This window comes from Macrobrachium rosenbergii, chromosome 26 (genome assembly GCF_040412425.1).
Source record: "Macrobrachium rosenbergii isolate ZJJX-2024 chromosome 26, ASM4041242v1, whole genome shotgun sequence".
In the NCBI taxonomy this organism is placed as follows: Eukaryota; Metazoa; Arthropoda; class Malacostraca; order Decapoda; family Palaemonidae; genus Macrobrachium; species Macrobrachium rosenbergii.
Window position 1 is genome coordinate 47,214,155 of NC_089766.1, and position 14,167 is coordinate 47,228,321.

At 37.1% G+C, this 14,167-nt stretch overlaps 1 protein-coding gene across 1 annotated transcript in view; it reads right to left on the reverse strand.

Moving 5' to 3' along the window:
• LOC136852838 (armadillo repeat-containing protein 2) overlaps nucleotides 1-14,167 on the reverse strand; it is a 135,097-nt gene continuing 120,930 nt past the window's right edge. The window contains exons 8-19 of the mRNA XM_067127743.1: nucleotides 11,728-11,920; nucleotides 10,620-10,754; nucleotides 9,579-9,754; nucleotides 8,633-8,908; nucleotides 7,451-7,647; nucleotides 5,287-5,455; nucleotides 4,322-4,459; nucleotides 3,467-3,683; nucleotides 2,309-2,422; nucleotides 1,999-2,131; nucleotides 770-930; nucleotides 1-164 (exon numbers count right to left, since the gene is read on the reverse strand). Of these exons, the coding sequence (XP_066983844.1) occupies nucleotides 1-164; nucleotides 770-930; nucleotides 1,999-2,131; nucleotides 2,309-2,422; nucleotides 3,467-3,683; nucleotides 4,322-4,459; nucleotides 5,287-5,455; nucleotides 7,451-7,647; nucleotides 8,633-8,908; nucleotides 9,579-9,754; nucleotides 10,620-10,754; nucleotides 11,728-11,920 (2,073 nt within the window). The remainder of the gene's footprint in view (nucleotides 165-769; nucleotides 931-1,998; nucleotides 2,132-2,308; nucleotides 2,423-3,466; nucleotides 3,684-4,321; nucleotides 4,460-5,286; nucleotides 5,456-7,450; nucleotides 7,648-8,632; nucleotides 8,909-9,578; nucleotides 9,755-10,619; nucleotides 10,755-11,727; nucleotides 11,921-14,167) is intronic.

Here is a 14,167-nt window from a genome sequence, read left to right on the forward strand (position 1 = left end):
CTAAGATTTCGTCTCGACAATTGGGAGGGAGTCTTGTTCCTCTATCCTGTCCAAGAGCTTCGTTGCCACATGGGCGAAGTCTTCCCACATCTGGTAGATTATCTCCTTGGTGTCAGGTTCACACTCCCCAAATACTTCTGGGTTGTTGAAGTAGGAGTCGTCGTCTGCAAAAATGGACCAGCGTTAGCAAATGTAATTTTGTCGTCGGACAGAATTTGTTACGTCGTAGATTTTTGTACCCATGTCTGTCGTCAGTTTTGTTCTGAAGGAAAACTGGATTGAGAAGTCATGTTTTAAAGGAATTGGGGTATATTTGGGATAAATCTGTTGGTTGAATTGTATTTTGTTGAGTTTTTGAATTACTAATGCAGTAATAGAATATTTTTTTTCAGAAAATTATACTCTTATTTTGATGTATTTATGCCAGACAAATAATGTAAATATTAATTTTACATACTAATTGAAGGGATATTGTTTTAACATCAGTTACCCATTTTATATTGAAGAAAGTCATGCATATATTTTCTTTTCATCTATCAGTCACAAGTAGATTTAAATAAATGGCACATAAAAAAAAGTTTTATTCATATCCTTATATAGAAATTCAAGAATAAAGCAAGAGTTTTTGTCTACAAGTAAATACAGTACTTACTGTAGAAACTGCAAGAAAATGCCTCTCGTACAAAAATTAGTGGTGTTCTCAGTGCATGAGAAAATAGGCCTATAACTCGAAAATCAAAATCAAAAGAACGTCAATTCACATCCTCACCCAGGAATTCCTCCAGAACGAAGATGAGTTTCTCTGTCTCCTTGTGGCCCAGAGTAGACTCCACATCAGCAGCGGAGGCACAGTAATTCCACAAGACCTGGCACGCCAGGCTACACAGTTGCCAGTCTCCGTAGCCAAAGTACTGAAGGACGTCAATCATTCTGTGGAGTTTCGGGGGAGTAATTGAAATTGATTGTGTTTGAGGAAGGGATGTGGGATTATAAAGGAGAGTCTTTTGCATCTGAGGTAATTTATGTAGGATTGCAAGAAGAGTCTGTGGAGTTTGAGGAAGATGTGTAGGATTGTAAGAAGGGTCTGCTAATTTTAAGACAAGCTTGAAATTGCAAGAGGCCACTTCACACTTGAGGAAAAACTTAGAATTACCTGAAGGACATGTTGAGTTTTCTGAACAGAGTGAGATTTTCTAGGAAGGTCTGTGTGAGAGTATGTTTAGATTATACTATACTGTACTGCAATTAGACCAACTAACTGCAGTTTAAGTTCAGAGTACAGTAATACCAATATGATAAGAATGGTCTGTTGAGTTCACAGATAACTTTGAGGGTCTTACAAGCTTGTTTACAATAATTGAAATTTCCAAATGGGTCCATTGAAATTTAGAAATTATAGAATTAGAAAGAAGTTGTAATGACTGGTGGAAATGTGGAAAAAGGATTAATTGAGATTTAGCAATTGCATTAAACTGCAGAGGTTGTAGTGATCATGACAAAAATGTTTAGAAGTCCAAAAACTATCTGTGACTGTAGTTTGAGATCATGGCTTTAATGCTAAGTACAGTATGTTGTAAGGCAAGAAGTAATGTGTACACTAAAGTGTTTTACCAACAAGCATTGCTTCATTTTTTGGAATTTTTCTTTTAAAAGAAAATATATACAGCTAAAAGTGCTCTTAGTTTCAGTTGTAGTATTTTGCCTTAATGGTTATGTTCATAAATGATATATTTGTATAATGATGGACGTTTGTGATAGTTATTTAGACTTTACCCCCGTATAGGTGATGACCTTACTATTGTAACATTTGTATATTTCGCCGTATGTCGCGTCCATCATTGGAGTTTTAATGCCGTAACTTGATGTTGCTTCAAGTTACAGCACCCTAAGCGGTGTTAACATCACTGGAAAAGCGCCATAAGATCAAATCCGCCGTAAGTCGGGGACGCACTATTTGCACATTAAACATGTCCGTCAATTATTGTCAGATTCTCTTACCTTAAAACGCCATTTTCACTCTGGAAGATGGATCTTCTGGAGGCGTCTGACATGAGGTTGACCAGCACTCCGGCACAGACGTAGACCAGTTCTCTGGAGTCACAGTCCAGCATTTCTATGAGGATTTCCAGGACTGGAAGGACGTAATCATTATTAACGGGACGTACGGCGTGTTGAAAATTATATTTTCGTAACATTACCGTGTTGTACTTGCCCATTACGAATTCACCTAAACACTTCTGAATAATAATGATAAAAATAATAATGACAAATTACCTTCTCTTCATCATGGGCTACATCCAGCACTTACCAGCTTTCTTAGTGAGTATGTCTCTGATTTCCCGGAAGTGGGTCAGGTTTCCGAAGACGCGAATGGTCTCCACCAGGCCCTCTACGTGGTCCATAGGTAGCATGTCGCACAGACCTAGAATATATCAGAGGAATGTTAAGATGTGTAGCTCAGATTTCAGAAGATAGCTTATGTTTATAAAGGAAAAATAAACGGAAAAGTTCATTTCCATTTTGTATAATTTGTCAGCCAATATCTCATCAGATGAGAAGGCTAAATAAAATGGATTTTCGTGTTAGAAGGATTGTTAATTGTACCAAGGGAATTCTTTGTTAATAGAGTGATGTAGATGTTTTAATTAGGTTAAACACATATGATGAGAGATTTACCACAGAAATCCTTTTTTGGTTAATTTCATGTCTGATAGAAATTCTTATTTTAGGATTTCACAAAAGAGCACAGTCAAGTGACATTTTTTTTACTCATTTAGCCTGTAAGGTGTAACACCTTGTGTCTATGTTTTAATATTTGAATAGATTCATATACGCGCCAGAATAATTCTCCTAGACACTGACCAACTCATTGCATTTCCATTATAATTTTGAACTTATTTAATTTTCATTAATATTTGAATTTGTTTAACCAGTGTAACCAGAAGCAAGTTATTCAATATACTTAAACGATTATCTGGCCAGCATTAGCTGATTTTGGGAACGTGATAGCCAGCTCTGTGAGAAGCCAATAAATGAGCTCAGAGGTCTGGTTAAACTGCTTATCAATTATATTCATTTTGAAACGTGAAAGGAAAGCAAAAAGTTTTGAAGATTATTTAGAAAACGAGCTTGATGGCATGTGCTACACTGAGCTGGAACCTGGCGCTGCCTGTCATGTCTCCCCTACCCTCCTACCTACCTTGCCCCCACCTGGGGTAGACAAACAGGTTTGCAGCGGGGGAGTGGGATAGATGTGTCATGTCTCCCCTACCCTCTCGATCCCCTACCTACCCTGCTCCCACCTGGGGTGGACAGACAGGTTTGCAGGAGGAGGGTGTATGTGTCATGTCTCCCCTACCTTCCCAGTCCCCTACCTACCCTGCCCCCACCCAGGGCGGACAAACAAGAACGATCCACCCTGATTTTATTATTATAGATAGATAGATACCTTGTCCCCAGCACTTACACTCAGCAAGCTGCGTGTGATGAGCAGACATGGGCTGGTCCCTGGTGTAGAAAGTGAGGTTATTCAGAGTTGCCAAAGCGGAGAGGACCAGCTCCTCGCTCTCGTCGACAGACTTGTGCCTCAGAACCGAGATCAGCAGCGAGAGACAGGTCCTCGACCTTGCCAACACAGGCCCTACCCGGGAGTTGACCGATACGTTCGCCAGCACCCGAATTAACTGGAAGAAGATTTTTATTCTGATTTTTTTTTTTAAAGATGTTAGTGGTTTTGTTGCAGGAGAATAAAATGTCAACAAAAATTGAGTGCATGGTTTTGTTATATACTCTTAAGATTTTTTCTCCAAAATTAGTTTTCAATTGCATGGTATTGAGCATTTATAGTGGTATATTGTACAGTTTTTCTTTTAACAAAACATGGCGTATTCAGTCACAAAATATAGTCATGTATTATGTTTTATGGTACTGTACTGTACTGTACTGAACTAAACTGAACTGAACTGTACTGTACTGAACTGAACTGTACCATACCATACTGTACTGTGTTGTACTGAACTGAACTGAACTGTACTATGCTAAACTGAACTGAACTGTACTGTACTGTACTGAACTGAACTGAACTGTACCATACTCTACTGTACTGTACTATGCTGAACTGAACTGAACTGTACTCTACTGTACTGCACTGTACTATGTACAGTACTGTACTATACTGAACTGAACTGTACTGTACTGTCCTGCAGAATCAATGCCATACATACAGCTTGCATTCATACTGCACTGCATACTATATATGTTACATTACACCACATTATATTCACTGCCATGTAATTTTATTGCTCTGCATTGTATTTTTTACCTTGACCATGACATCCTCAGGGGTGCCACTGGCAGGGGTAAGTGGGTCCATCGTCTCGTGCTGACTCTGTCTGTCTCTCTGCAGGTACTCCGTCAGGAGTTCCAGTAAGGTCTCCGTGAAGCCGTCCTCGCTGAAGAGCTGTGAGTAAATATCTTGCTTTTGAAAGTGTCACCAGAGAAATTTGTGTTTTTCAACATTTTAAAAGGGAAATTCATGCTTTTGAAAGTGTTACCAGGGAGATTCGTGCTTTTCTTATATTTTTGTAGAATTCTATATGAATTTTATTCTGTTTAGATTATAATTTTGTGATGGACACAGCTCTTGTTTTCTTCCAAGGTTAAAAGTTAACGATATAAATCAATTTCTCAGTGTTGTAGTCATCCCTTTTTTTGAGTTTGCCAAGTGAAATTCACTCTATCATAAATTTTTGTTAGAGACCCATAAAATGAATTTTAAATCCCAAAGTTGAAATGGGCTGAGTTTCGAACTTTTTCATCTGCCTAAAAGTAAGTCAGGGGGTTAAATGTATTTCAGAATTCCATTAACATCAGGTTTTTGGAGTTTTGTCAAGATCTAAATCTTAGAGTGGTACTTTTTATAAAAGTTACTCATTGTGGAGAGGTGGGGATATTTGCAACAAGTCAGACATAACTCTATGGTTTTACACAAAAAAGTTTGCCATCTCATTCTGTGTTAATATCAGTTTTTTGGAGTTTTGTTAAGATCTAAACCTTAGAGTGGTACACATTTTAATAAACTATCTATTTTGGAGAGATGGGGATATTTGGAACAAGTCAGGCATACCTCTGATGCTAAAGATATTTTGACATCTCACTCTGTACATTAAAACAACACAGTTCTCAAGACAAAAAATACCCTGGGTATTTGTTTGGGTAAAATACCCCGGGAGTCTTATGCCCACCAGACAAAGGAAAATGAGTAAAGCTACAGTGACATTTATTTACCTGCCATCTGGCATCATCAGAATTAGCCATCATGTTCCCAAGGGCGTAAGCCAGTCTCACCACGATGGCCGGGTTGGCAGCGTGGCGTCGAAGGGCAGCCACAGCTGAAGCGAAAATGCCTGGGTGAGCGGCAGCTGCTGCGCAGCATTCCTCGTGAGTCGAAATGATGCTGTAAAGGGGAATGAGTGTGTAAAGTCAAGAATTATAAGGAGCCGGCAGGTCAGTTGAAGGAGAGATAGGGAGCAAGTAGGTATATGAATGTTGAGAATTAGGGAGCAATTAGGTATATGAATGTTGAGAATTAGGGCACAAGAAGGGAGCAAGTAGGTATATGAATGTTGAGAATTGGGGAGCAAGTAGGTATATGAATGTTGAGAATAAGGGAGCAATTAGGTATATGAATGTTGATATTAGGGAGCAAGTAGGTATATGAATGTTGAGAATTAGGGAGCAAGTAGGTATATGAATGTTGAGAATTAGGGCACAAGAAGGGAGCAAGTACGTATATGAATGTTGAGAATTAGGGAGCAAGTAGGTATATGAATGTTGAGAATTGGGGAGCAAGTAGGTATATGAATGTTGAGAATTAGGGTGCAAGAAGGGAGCAAGTAGGTATATGAATGTTGAGAAGGGATCAAGTAGGTATAGGAATGTTGAGAATTAGGGAGCAAGTAGCTATGTGAATGTTGAGAATTAGGGAGGATGAAGGGAGCAAGTAGGTATGTGAATGTTCAGAATTAGGGAGGGAGCAGGTAGTCATTTGAATGTTGAGAATTAGGGAGCAAGTAGGTATATGAATGTTGAGAGTTAAGGAACAAGTAGGTATATGAATGTTGAGAATTTAGGAGCAAGAAAGGAGCAACTAGGTATATGAATGTTAAGACTTAAGGAGGAAGAAGGGAGCAGGTAGGTATATGAATGTTGAGACTTAGGGAGCAAGTAGTTATGTGAATGTTGAGACTTAGGGAGCAAGTAGGTATATAAACGCTAAGAATTAGGGAGCAACTAGGTATGTGAACATTGAGAATTAGGGAGCAAGTAGGTATAAGAATGTTGAGAATTAGGGAGAAAGAAGTCACACCTTACACGAACGACGAGATCTGAAAAGCGAATGGATTTATATAGTCGAGAATCGAGAAACATAGGCGTATATGGAAGGCGATAGTTAGGAGGCAAACGTGATCATGAAAGTCGAGAATTAAGAAAACAGGGAAATGTGTGAAAGTCGATAAATGTAGAGGAACGAGGTCCATGAAACTCAGAATGACGGGGCAGGGAGGTACATGAAAGTCTAGAACCAGAAACAGACAGGTATATGAAAGTTGAGAATTTGCAACATGTAGGTCTATGCCATTCGAGAGAGAAATGGGAATAAGTAATTAGGAAATAAACGGGTTAAAGAAAGTGAAGAATCGGGAAGCAAGCATGTAAAATGAAATATCTAAATGAAAGTGCAGGTTGGTCAACGACATTTAAGAATTAAGAAGAAGTCCATAATAATTGAGAATTTGGGAGAAATCAGGTACGATAACAAAGCTAGGAATTGAGAGGTGAGTAGACCAATGAAAGTCGTATTGGCTATTCCCAGGAATAAGAAAACTTGGAATTAAGGAGAAAGGGGCAATTATGGGAATTTAAAAATAAAGAAGCGAATAATACTTAAATAAGAGGAGAATTGCGGAGCTAAAGTTTAGAATAACCCAGTAGACCTAGATTGTAGCAATTATAGGGGTTTTTTAGTGTCTGCAATTTGTAAATGAATATCCAGCAAAAATAAAATAGACTAGATATTAACTTAAATAGCATAATAATAATAATAATAATAATAATAATAATAATAATAATAATAATAATAATAATAATAATAATAATAATAATATTTATTTCGGCTTAGGGTCATATACATGGAATATACAAAAGTAGATGCAACACAATTATACGCACAATCTAGATACACCAGATAAATTGATATAAAGTGATAATCGACAATATCCACACAGTTGCAGAAGTAATTGCAAAAATAGTGAGTCATAATAATGGCCATAACAGTACTAATATTGACAATAAAGTAAAAAATATTAAAAATTATAACAGAAAAAGATTACATACAATTGAACCCCAGCCAGAGACCTTAGGCGATTACAGAAGTCAGGTCCGCCCCTACCTTAGTATTCTGACGACATTTGCGGTGACATCTTGGTCGTGGCAGAAGTGCTGCAGCAGGGCGCAGACCTGCGGAACAGCGCCAGTCACCAGCAGGAGAGGGAACGTGCGTTCGCAGCTGCTCACGTGCCGTAGCGTCCCCGTCAGCTGCACCAGAGCGTAGTGAGTCTGCTCTGGAACGCTTCCGCTCTCTTGTTGCTGTTTAGAAGAGATTGATAAAACTTTTGTTCAATCGTATCTTTTCAAGGGAATGTAATGAAGAAGTCACGCGTGAATTGAGTAGCATTGATGTGCAGGGTGTATATTTTTTTATATTTCAGTAAATGGAACTTTGAAAGTAATCGTATATAAGGGAAAATCTTGCAGATAATGATGTTTTGGCTTGTGCAGATTTGAATGTTTTTTTGGTTCAGTGGTCTCTGTCCTTTGGACAGAGTCCAGTGGTCCACAAGCAGGAATCTTATTATACCCTTTAGCACTTAACTTTGAGATGCATTACTGCCCTAATACTGTTCTCCTTGCATTTTAATACATTTTTATCTTTGAATTTATTGATTTTTTCTTTTTTTTAATAAGTGGTATCTCTTCTTTCTGTATTTCCCTTTACTTCCTCTTACTTCTTAATGAACACCTTAATATTCTTTACAAGCTTCAGAATTTCAAGTCAGTGGCCCCTTTGGTGGACTTGTTCCATAAGAATAGAGTTCATCATCTTCTGAATAATAATAATAATAATAATAATAATAATAATAATAATAATAATAATAATAATAATAATAATAATAATAATAATAATAATAATAATTACAGGACGCCTTTATAAGAGGGTCTATGTAGGCCCTAATTGCAGTTGGCTATAAAATTCCCACCAACATACTTAACACTCACGTACCCAGATGGTAGGGGGGCTAATGCCGTCAGTGCACCCCACGTGGCGCACTGTAGGCATTACTCAAGGCTCTTAGCAGCGTCCCTTCTTGAGGCCCCTAGCTGCACCCTTTCCCATTCCTTTTACTCTACCTCCGTCCACATTCTCTTCCTATTGTTCCCTAAAGCAACTGCGAGATTATCCTCCCGTTACACCTTTCAAACCTCCTTACTGTCAATTCCCTTTCAGCCCTGAATGACCTCACGGACCCCAGCTTAGCTTGACCTATGGCCTAAATTCTATCCAAATACTCACGTGGTTCACAATGAGCTTCATATGAAGCACGAGGAGCTCGAGAATCCCCCGGTTGAGAAGCCTCGTCACCAGCTGGGAGTTCATCGTCAGGAACTTGAGGGCGCCGTAGCCATAGACGCAGGCCTCGGGCTGTTCCAGGGGCGGGACGCAGGCCACGGCTTCCAGCAGGAGGTCCAGGAGGTTCCCCTCCAGGAAGAGGGCGTCGTTGGTGTCGTGGCGGGTCACTTTGAAGACCAGTTTGCAGACGGAAGTCAGGTTGCTGCCGGAGACTTTGAGCTGTAAGAGAATGTTGTTGTTGTTGTTATTATTATTATTATTATTATTATTATTATTATTATTATTATTATTATTGGGAAGGAATCCACAGTGGTGTGGATGTAAATATATATATATATATATATATATATATATATATATATATATATATATATATATATATATATATATATATATATATATTATATACTGTATATATTATAAATATACTGTATATATTTCTAAAACATATATTTACATCTACACCACTGTGGATTTCTTCACCATTTTATTGACTCATGAGGAAAGCAAGATTTTTAGTTTAATGTAAGGGAAAACTACTGTGCCGGCTTTGACTGTCCGTCCGCCCACAGATCTGAAAAAGCTACTGAGGCTAGAGGGCTGCAAATTGGTATGTTGACCATCCACCCTCCAATCATCAAACATACCAAATTGCAGCCCTCTAGCCTCAGTAGTTTTTATTTTAATCCAAGATTAAAGTTGGTCATAATTCGTGCGTTTGGCAGTGCTATAGAACAGGCTACCACCGAGCCGTGACTGAAAGCTTCATGCGCCACGGCTCATACAGCATTATATGCTGTACAGAAAAACTCGATTGCGCCGAAGAAACCTCGTTGCATATTTTATTACATGTAGTTGACGAGGAAAACAATCAACATGCAATACTCACAGCCAACATGATTCTGGCTATGTTGGCCAGAAGCGGCCCGTGCTCTCTGTCTACCAACTTGAAGACGACCCTCAGGACTTGAGAGCGATACCTGAAGTGTCTCCCCAGCAAGCCCCCGGCCTCCAGGGATCCGTAGAGCTTTCCTACCAGTTCCGCCAGGACGTCCTCGCTCACGGCTGCTCGAGGGAGGAGGAAGAGGAGGAGAAGGAATTAGAGGTCTTAGTCGATTTTGTTCTTCTGGTTTAGGACTTATGAGTATTTTTTTATTTTTACATGGTTGAATAGGTTGGTTACTCCTATTATTATTATTATTATTATTATTATTATTATTATTATTATTATTATTATAAGTAGGGGAAGAAGGAATTAGAGATCTTAATCGATTTTGTTCTTCTGGTTTAGGACTTTTGAGTATTTTCTGATTTTTTCACGGTTGAACAGGTTGGTTACTCCATATTATTATTATTATTATTATTATTATTATTATTATTATTATTATTATTATTATTATTATTATTATTATTATTATTATTATTATTATAAGTAGGGGAAGAAGGAATTAGAGATCTTAATCGATTTTGTTCATCTGGTTTAGGATTTATGGGTATTTTCTGAGTATATGTTAAACAGATTAAGTCCTAGGTATTATTATTATTATTATTATTATTATTATTATTATTATTATTATTATTATTATTATTATTATTAAAGTAGCCTGATGAGACATTATAATGAGTCAAGTATGACCAAAAAACAAGGGGCGTGACTCCATATCAGGAAATGAAACTGCGAATTCCTTTCCCCTCTGCCACATATATTATTATTATTATTATTATTATTATTATTATTATTATTAGTAGTAGTAGTAGTAGTAGTAGTAGTAGTAGTAGTAGTAGTAGTAGTAGTAGTAGCAGCAGCAGCAGTAGTAGTATCATCAAATTTTACAATTAACAAAACACGATCAGCACAAATGACATGAATCTGCACAGGACAATAAACTCCTCAGATCCTCCCCCACTTAGACAAATACCCTTTACTCACCACATCCAACTGCCCGGCTGATCTCATCCAGGATTGGCGCGACCTTCTCCTCGAAGTAGAGGGCCTGATCGACGGCTGGTTCCCTCGGGGCTGGAGGCTCTTTGGCCTTGAGCCCTCCACCCTCGTCCTCGGATTCTGGAGGGAAAGAAAAATTATAAGAAAGATAGGCTCTGTAGGGGGGTTAGTGCCGTCAGTGCGCCTTACGTGGTGCACTGTCTAGGCATTGCTTAAGGTTCTTTGCAGCTCCCTTCCTTAGGGCCCCTAGCCGCTACAACCCCTTTCATTCCTTTCGCTGTATCTCCGTTCATATTCGCTTTCTTCCATATGACTATCCACCCTCTTCTAACAATTGTTTCCCAGTGCAACTGCTTTGAGGTTTTCCTCCTGTTACACCTTTCAAACCTTCTCACTGCCAGTTTCCCCTTTCAGTGCTAAGTGGCCTCATAAGTCCCAGCGCTTGGCCTTTGGCCTAAATTCTATATTTTTATTCCCTCCTGTTCCTTAGAAAGATAGGAGTTTAGTTCCGTCCCGTTTGGAGATAGAAATCAACTGTTTATGTGTTCAGGTTGTGGTGGGAAAGTGAAATTACCTCTTCATTGTAGAGATAGAGAATTAGTTTGTTGTCTTTGGAGAATAGAAATCGACTGTTTATTTAAGGGATAGAGAATAAGTTTATTGTCATGTGGAGGCTATAAATCAGTAATTTCCTGATTATTTTGATGTAAAATATATATAGTTTTTCTGAAACATGACATTCTCTCTCTCTCTCTCTCTCTCTCTCTCTCTCTCTCTCTCTCTCTCTCTCTCTCTCTCTCTCTCTCTGTTTGCCTCCAGCTTTCTCTTTAAGTCTCTTTCTCTCTCTCTCTCTCTCTGTTTGCCTCTAACTTTCTCTTTAAGTCTCTCTCTCTCTCTCTCTCTCTCTCTCTCTCTCTCTCTCTCTCTCTCTCTCTCTCTGTTTGCATCTAACTTTCTCTCTCTCTCGCTCTCTCTCTCTCTCTTTTAATAGCCACAACAATCAATCATCTTTTCTCTCTGTTCACCTGTTTCTCTCTCTCTCTCTCTCTCCTCTCTCTCTCTCTCTCTCTCTCTCTCTCTCTCTCTCTCTTACCATTCTCAACGGAGCTCTGGTTCCTCCCCTCGACGGCGTGTCTCCAGTCCCTGTTGATTCCAACCCTCTTGGAGACACTCTTCTTCCTGTGTCCTTCTGTCCTCTTAAGCCTGGGGGTCTTCTTGAGAATCCGGGCGGCGTTGGCCTCTGCTTCTGCCTTGGGGCCGTTGGCTGCCAATTGCTCGGTGGGTTGCTGAGGGGTGGAGAGAGAGTGAGTTCGAGTCAGTGCGTTACTTTTAAGGATTGCTGTACTAATTTTTTAAAATGGTTGCTGAGGAGTGGAGAGAGTTCGAATCAGTGTGTTACTTTTAAGGATTGCTGTACTATTTTTTTTTAAATTTCGATCATCTTGCTTTGAGGAAGTGGCATTCTTGAATTTTAGTGATTTGGTGATCCTCTGATTTTTTTAATTTTTTATTTTTCTATAAAATATGAAAAATATAAAATAAAAAAAATATTTTTTATATTTTGGAATTTTTAATATATTTTTTGTTTTTGTTTTGAGTAAATATCATTCATAATTTATTTGGAAAATTTATGGCTTCCGGTTTGTAGACTGGAAACATTCGGATAATAAAAAAAACGGGTTTTTGTTTATTTTCTTAAAATTTGTATATTTTTTTCCTTTTGGTTTGAGTATATATGATTCTTAATTTATTTGGCTTTTGTATATTTTCTGATTTTCAGATATGCCTCTGAGTAAGTGTAAAAATCAGTATGAATTAATTGTAAATTTGTCTTATTTCTGTAAATTTCATTGAATAACTGTTGGAGCTCATTAAGAATTAATTGTATTTGTTCTGATTTTCTCGTGCTGTGAGGTAATGTTGAGGTCAGTGAGATTTCTGGTATTTTTTTTATATCTTTCATTGATTGTAGAAGTCAATAGGAATCTAAATGCATCTATTGATTTTAATTTTTATTATACAGGTATATTGCCTTCTGAGTAAATTTTGAAGGTATATGGAATTTAATGGGATTTTATTATCTTAGTTTAATGAAAGGATTATGTCATAAAAAATTATTTAGGGCCTACTATATTCTCTAAATTTTATATCATGCTTCCAGCGAATGTTGAAGTGAGCATTTAGTTCATTTGAATTTTCCAACTGAATTATTCAGCCAATAAAAGAAATATTAAGCATTTAAGGCAAAATCAGTATAATTGATTTAATTTTCAATTTAGAATTTTTATATCTTACGGCAAGACAGGATAGGTTTAGCATTTTGGTTACATATGATTACGCTGGATATTGACCAGTGTGGCCATCAAAAAATTCATTTACAGAGCTGCTAAAATAAAGATAAGAAAATTCCTACGTTAATTATGAACAGACAGAAAATTAGAAGTTAAGAAAATATATATATATACTACACACATGGTATATATACAGTATATAAAATATTTATATATATACACATATATATATATATATATATATATATATATATATATATATAAATATATATATATATATATATATATATATATATATATATATATATATATATATATATATATATATATATATATATATATATATATATATATATATATATATATATATATATATATATATATATATATATATATATATATATACTGTACATACATATGTATACAGGTCACACCCAGTTTTATGAGCCATTCAGTATTGCCTAAACTTTGAGCAAATTTCTACTGAAAGCCGGGCAGACAAACATCACACTATATACACAGAACTGGTCACAGAATAGTAACTAGAAGGATAAACACTCGATTAAGAGAGACAGCAGACATGTATCTCTGTTCTAATTAAAGAGAGGCTCAAGTTTGAAGTTTATGGGTCATTGATTTTGCACTTTTTCTTGTTTTTTTTTTTCCAGCGAGTATTTGTACGAATATTTCAAAAGTATAATAGCGTTTGAGATGGTAGGAAAAGTAATGTTGTTTGCAGGTTGCTAGTTGCTTAGGAATATGTATGAATGTGCTGTATGTATGTATCCCAAAAGTAGAAGAGCGTTTGAGATGGTAGAAAAAATAATATAGTTTGCAGTTTCTTTTACGTGCTAGTTACGAATATGTGTGTATGTATGTATGTGTTGGTTTTATGTTATGTCAACTGTGCTATACGTAGGGAATGCACTGAACCAGATCTACGATGAGACTTATATATAGAAATTGAATTTATCGTGAGACTGGAACAATTTCAAAATATATGGCTATACTTGGTTTTACAGGGATTAACCCTATAGCTACAAAGCCACTTAAAATTCACAGAATGAGCTTCACAAGAAGAAATTATAATGATACATTTGACTTGTGTGTTGGGTAGTTATACAAAATTGCAACTGTAGGTTTATGTAGCCTAATGTCTGGCTGAAACTGAATTAGTGATGAATACACTGCCCTAAAATGGAAAACTGCAGTATCAGCAAAATTTTCGAAATTGAGATATGC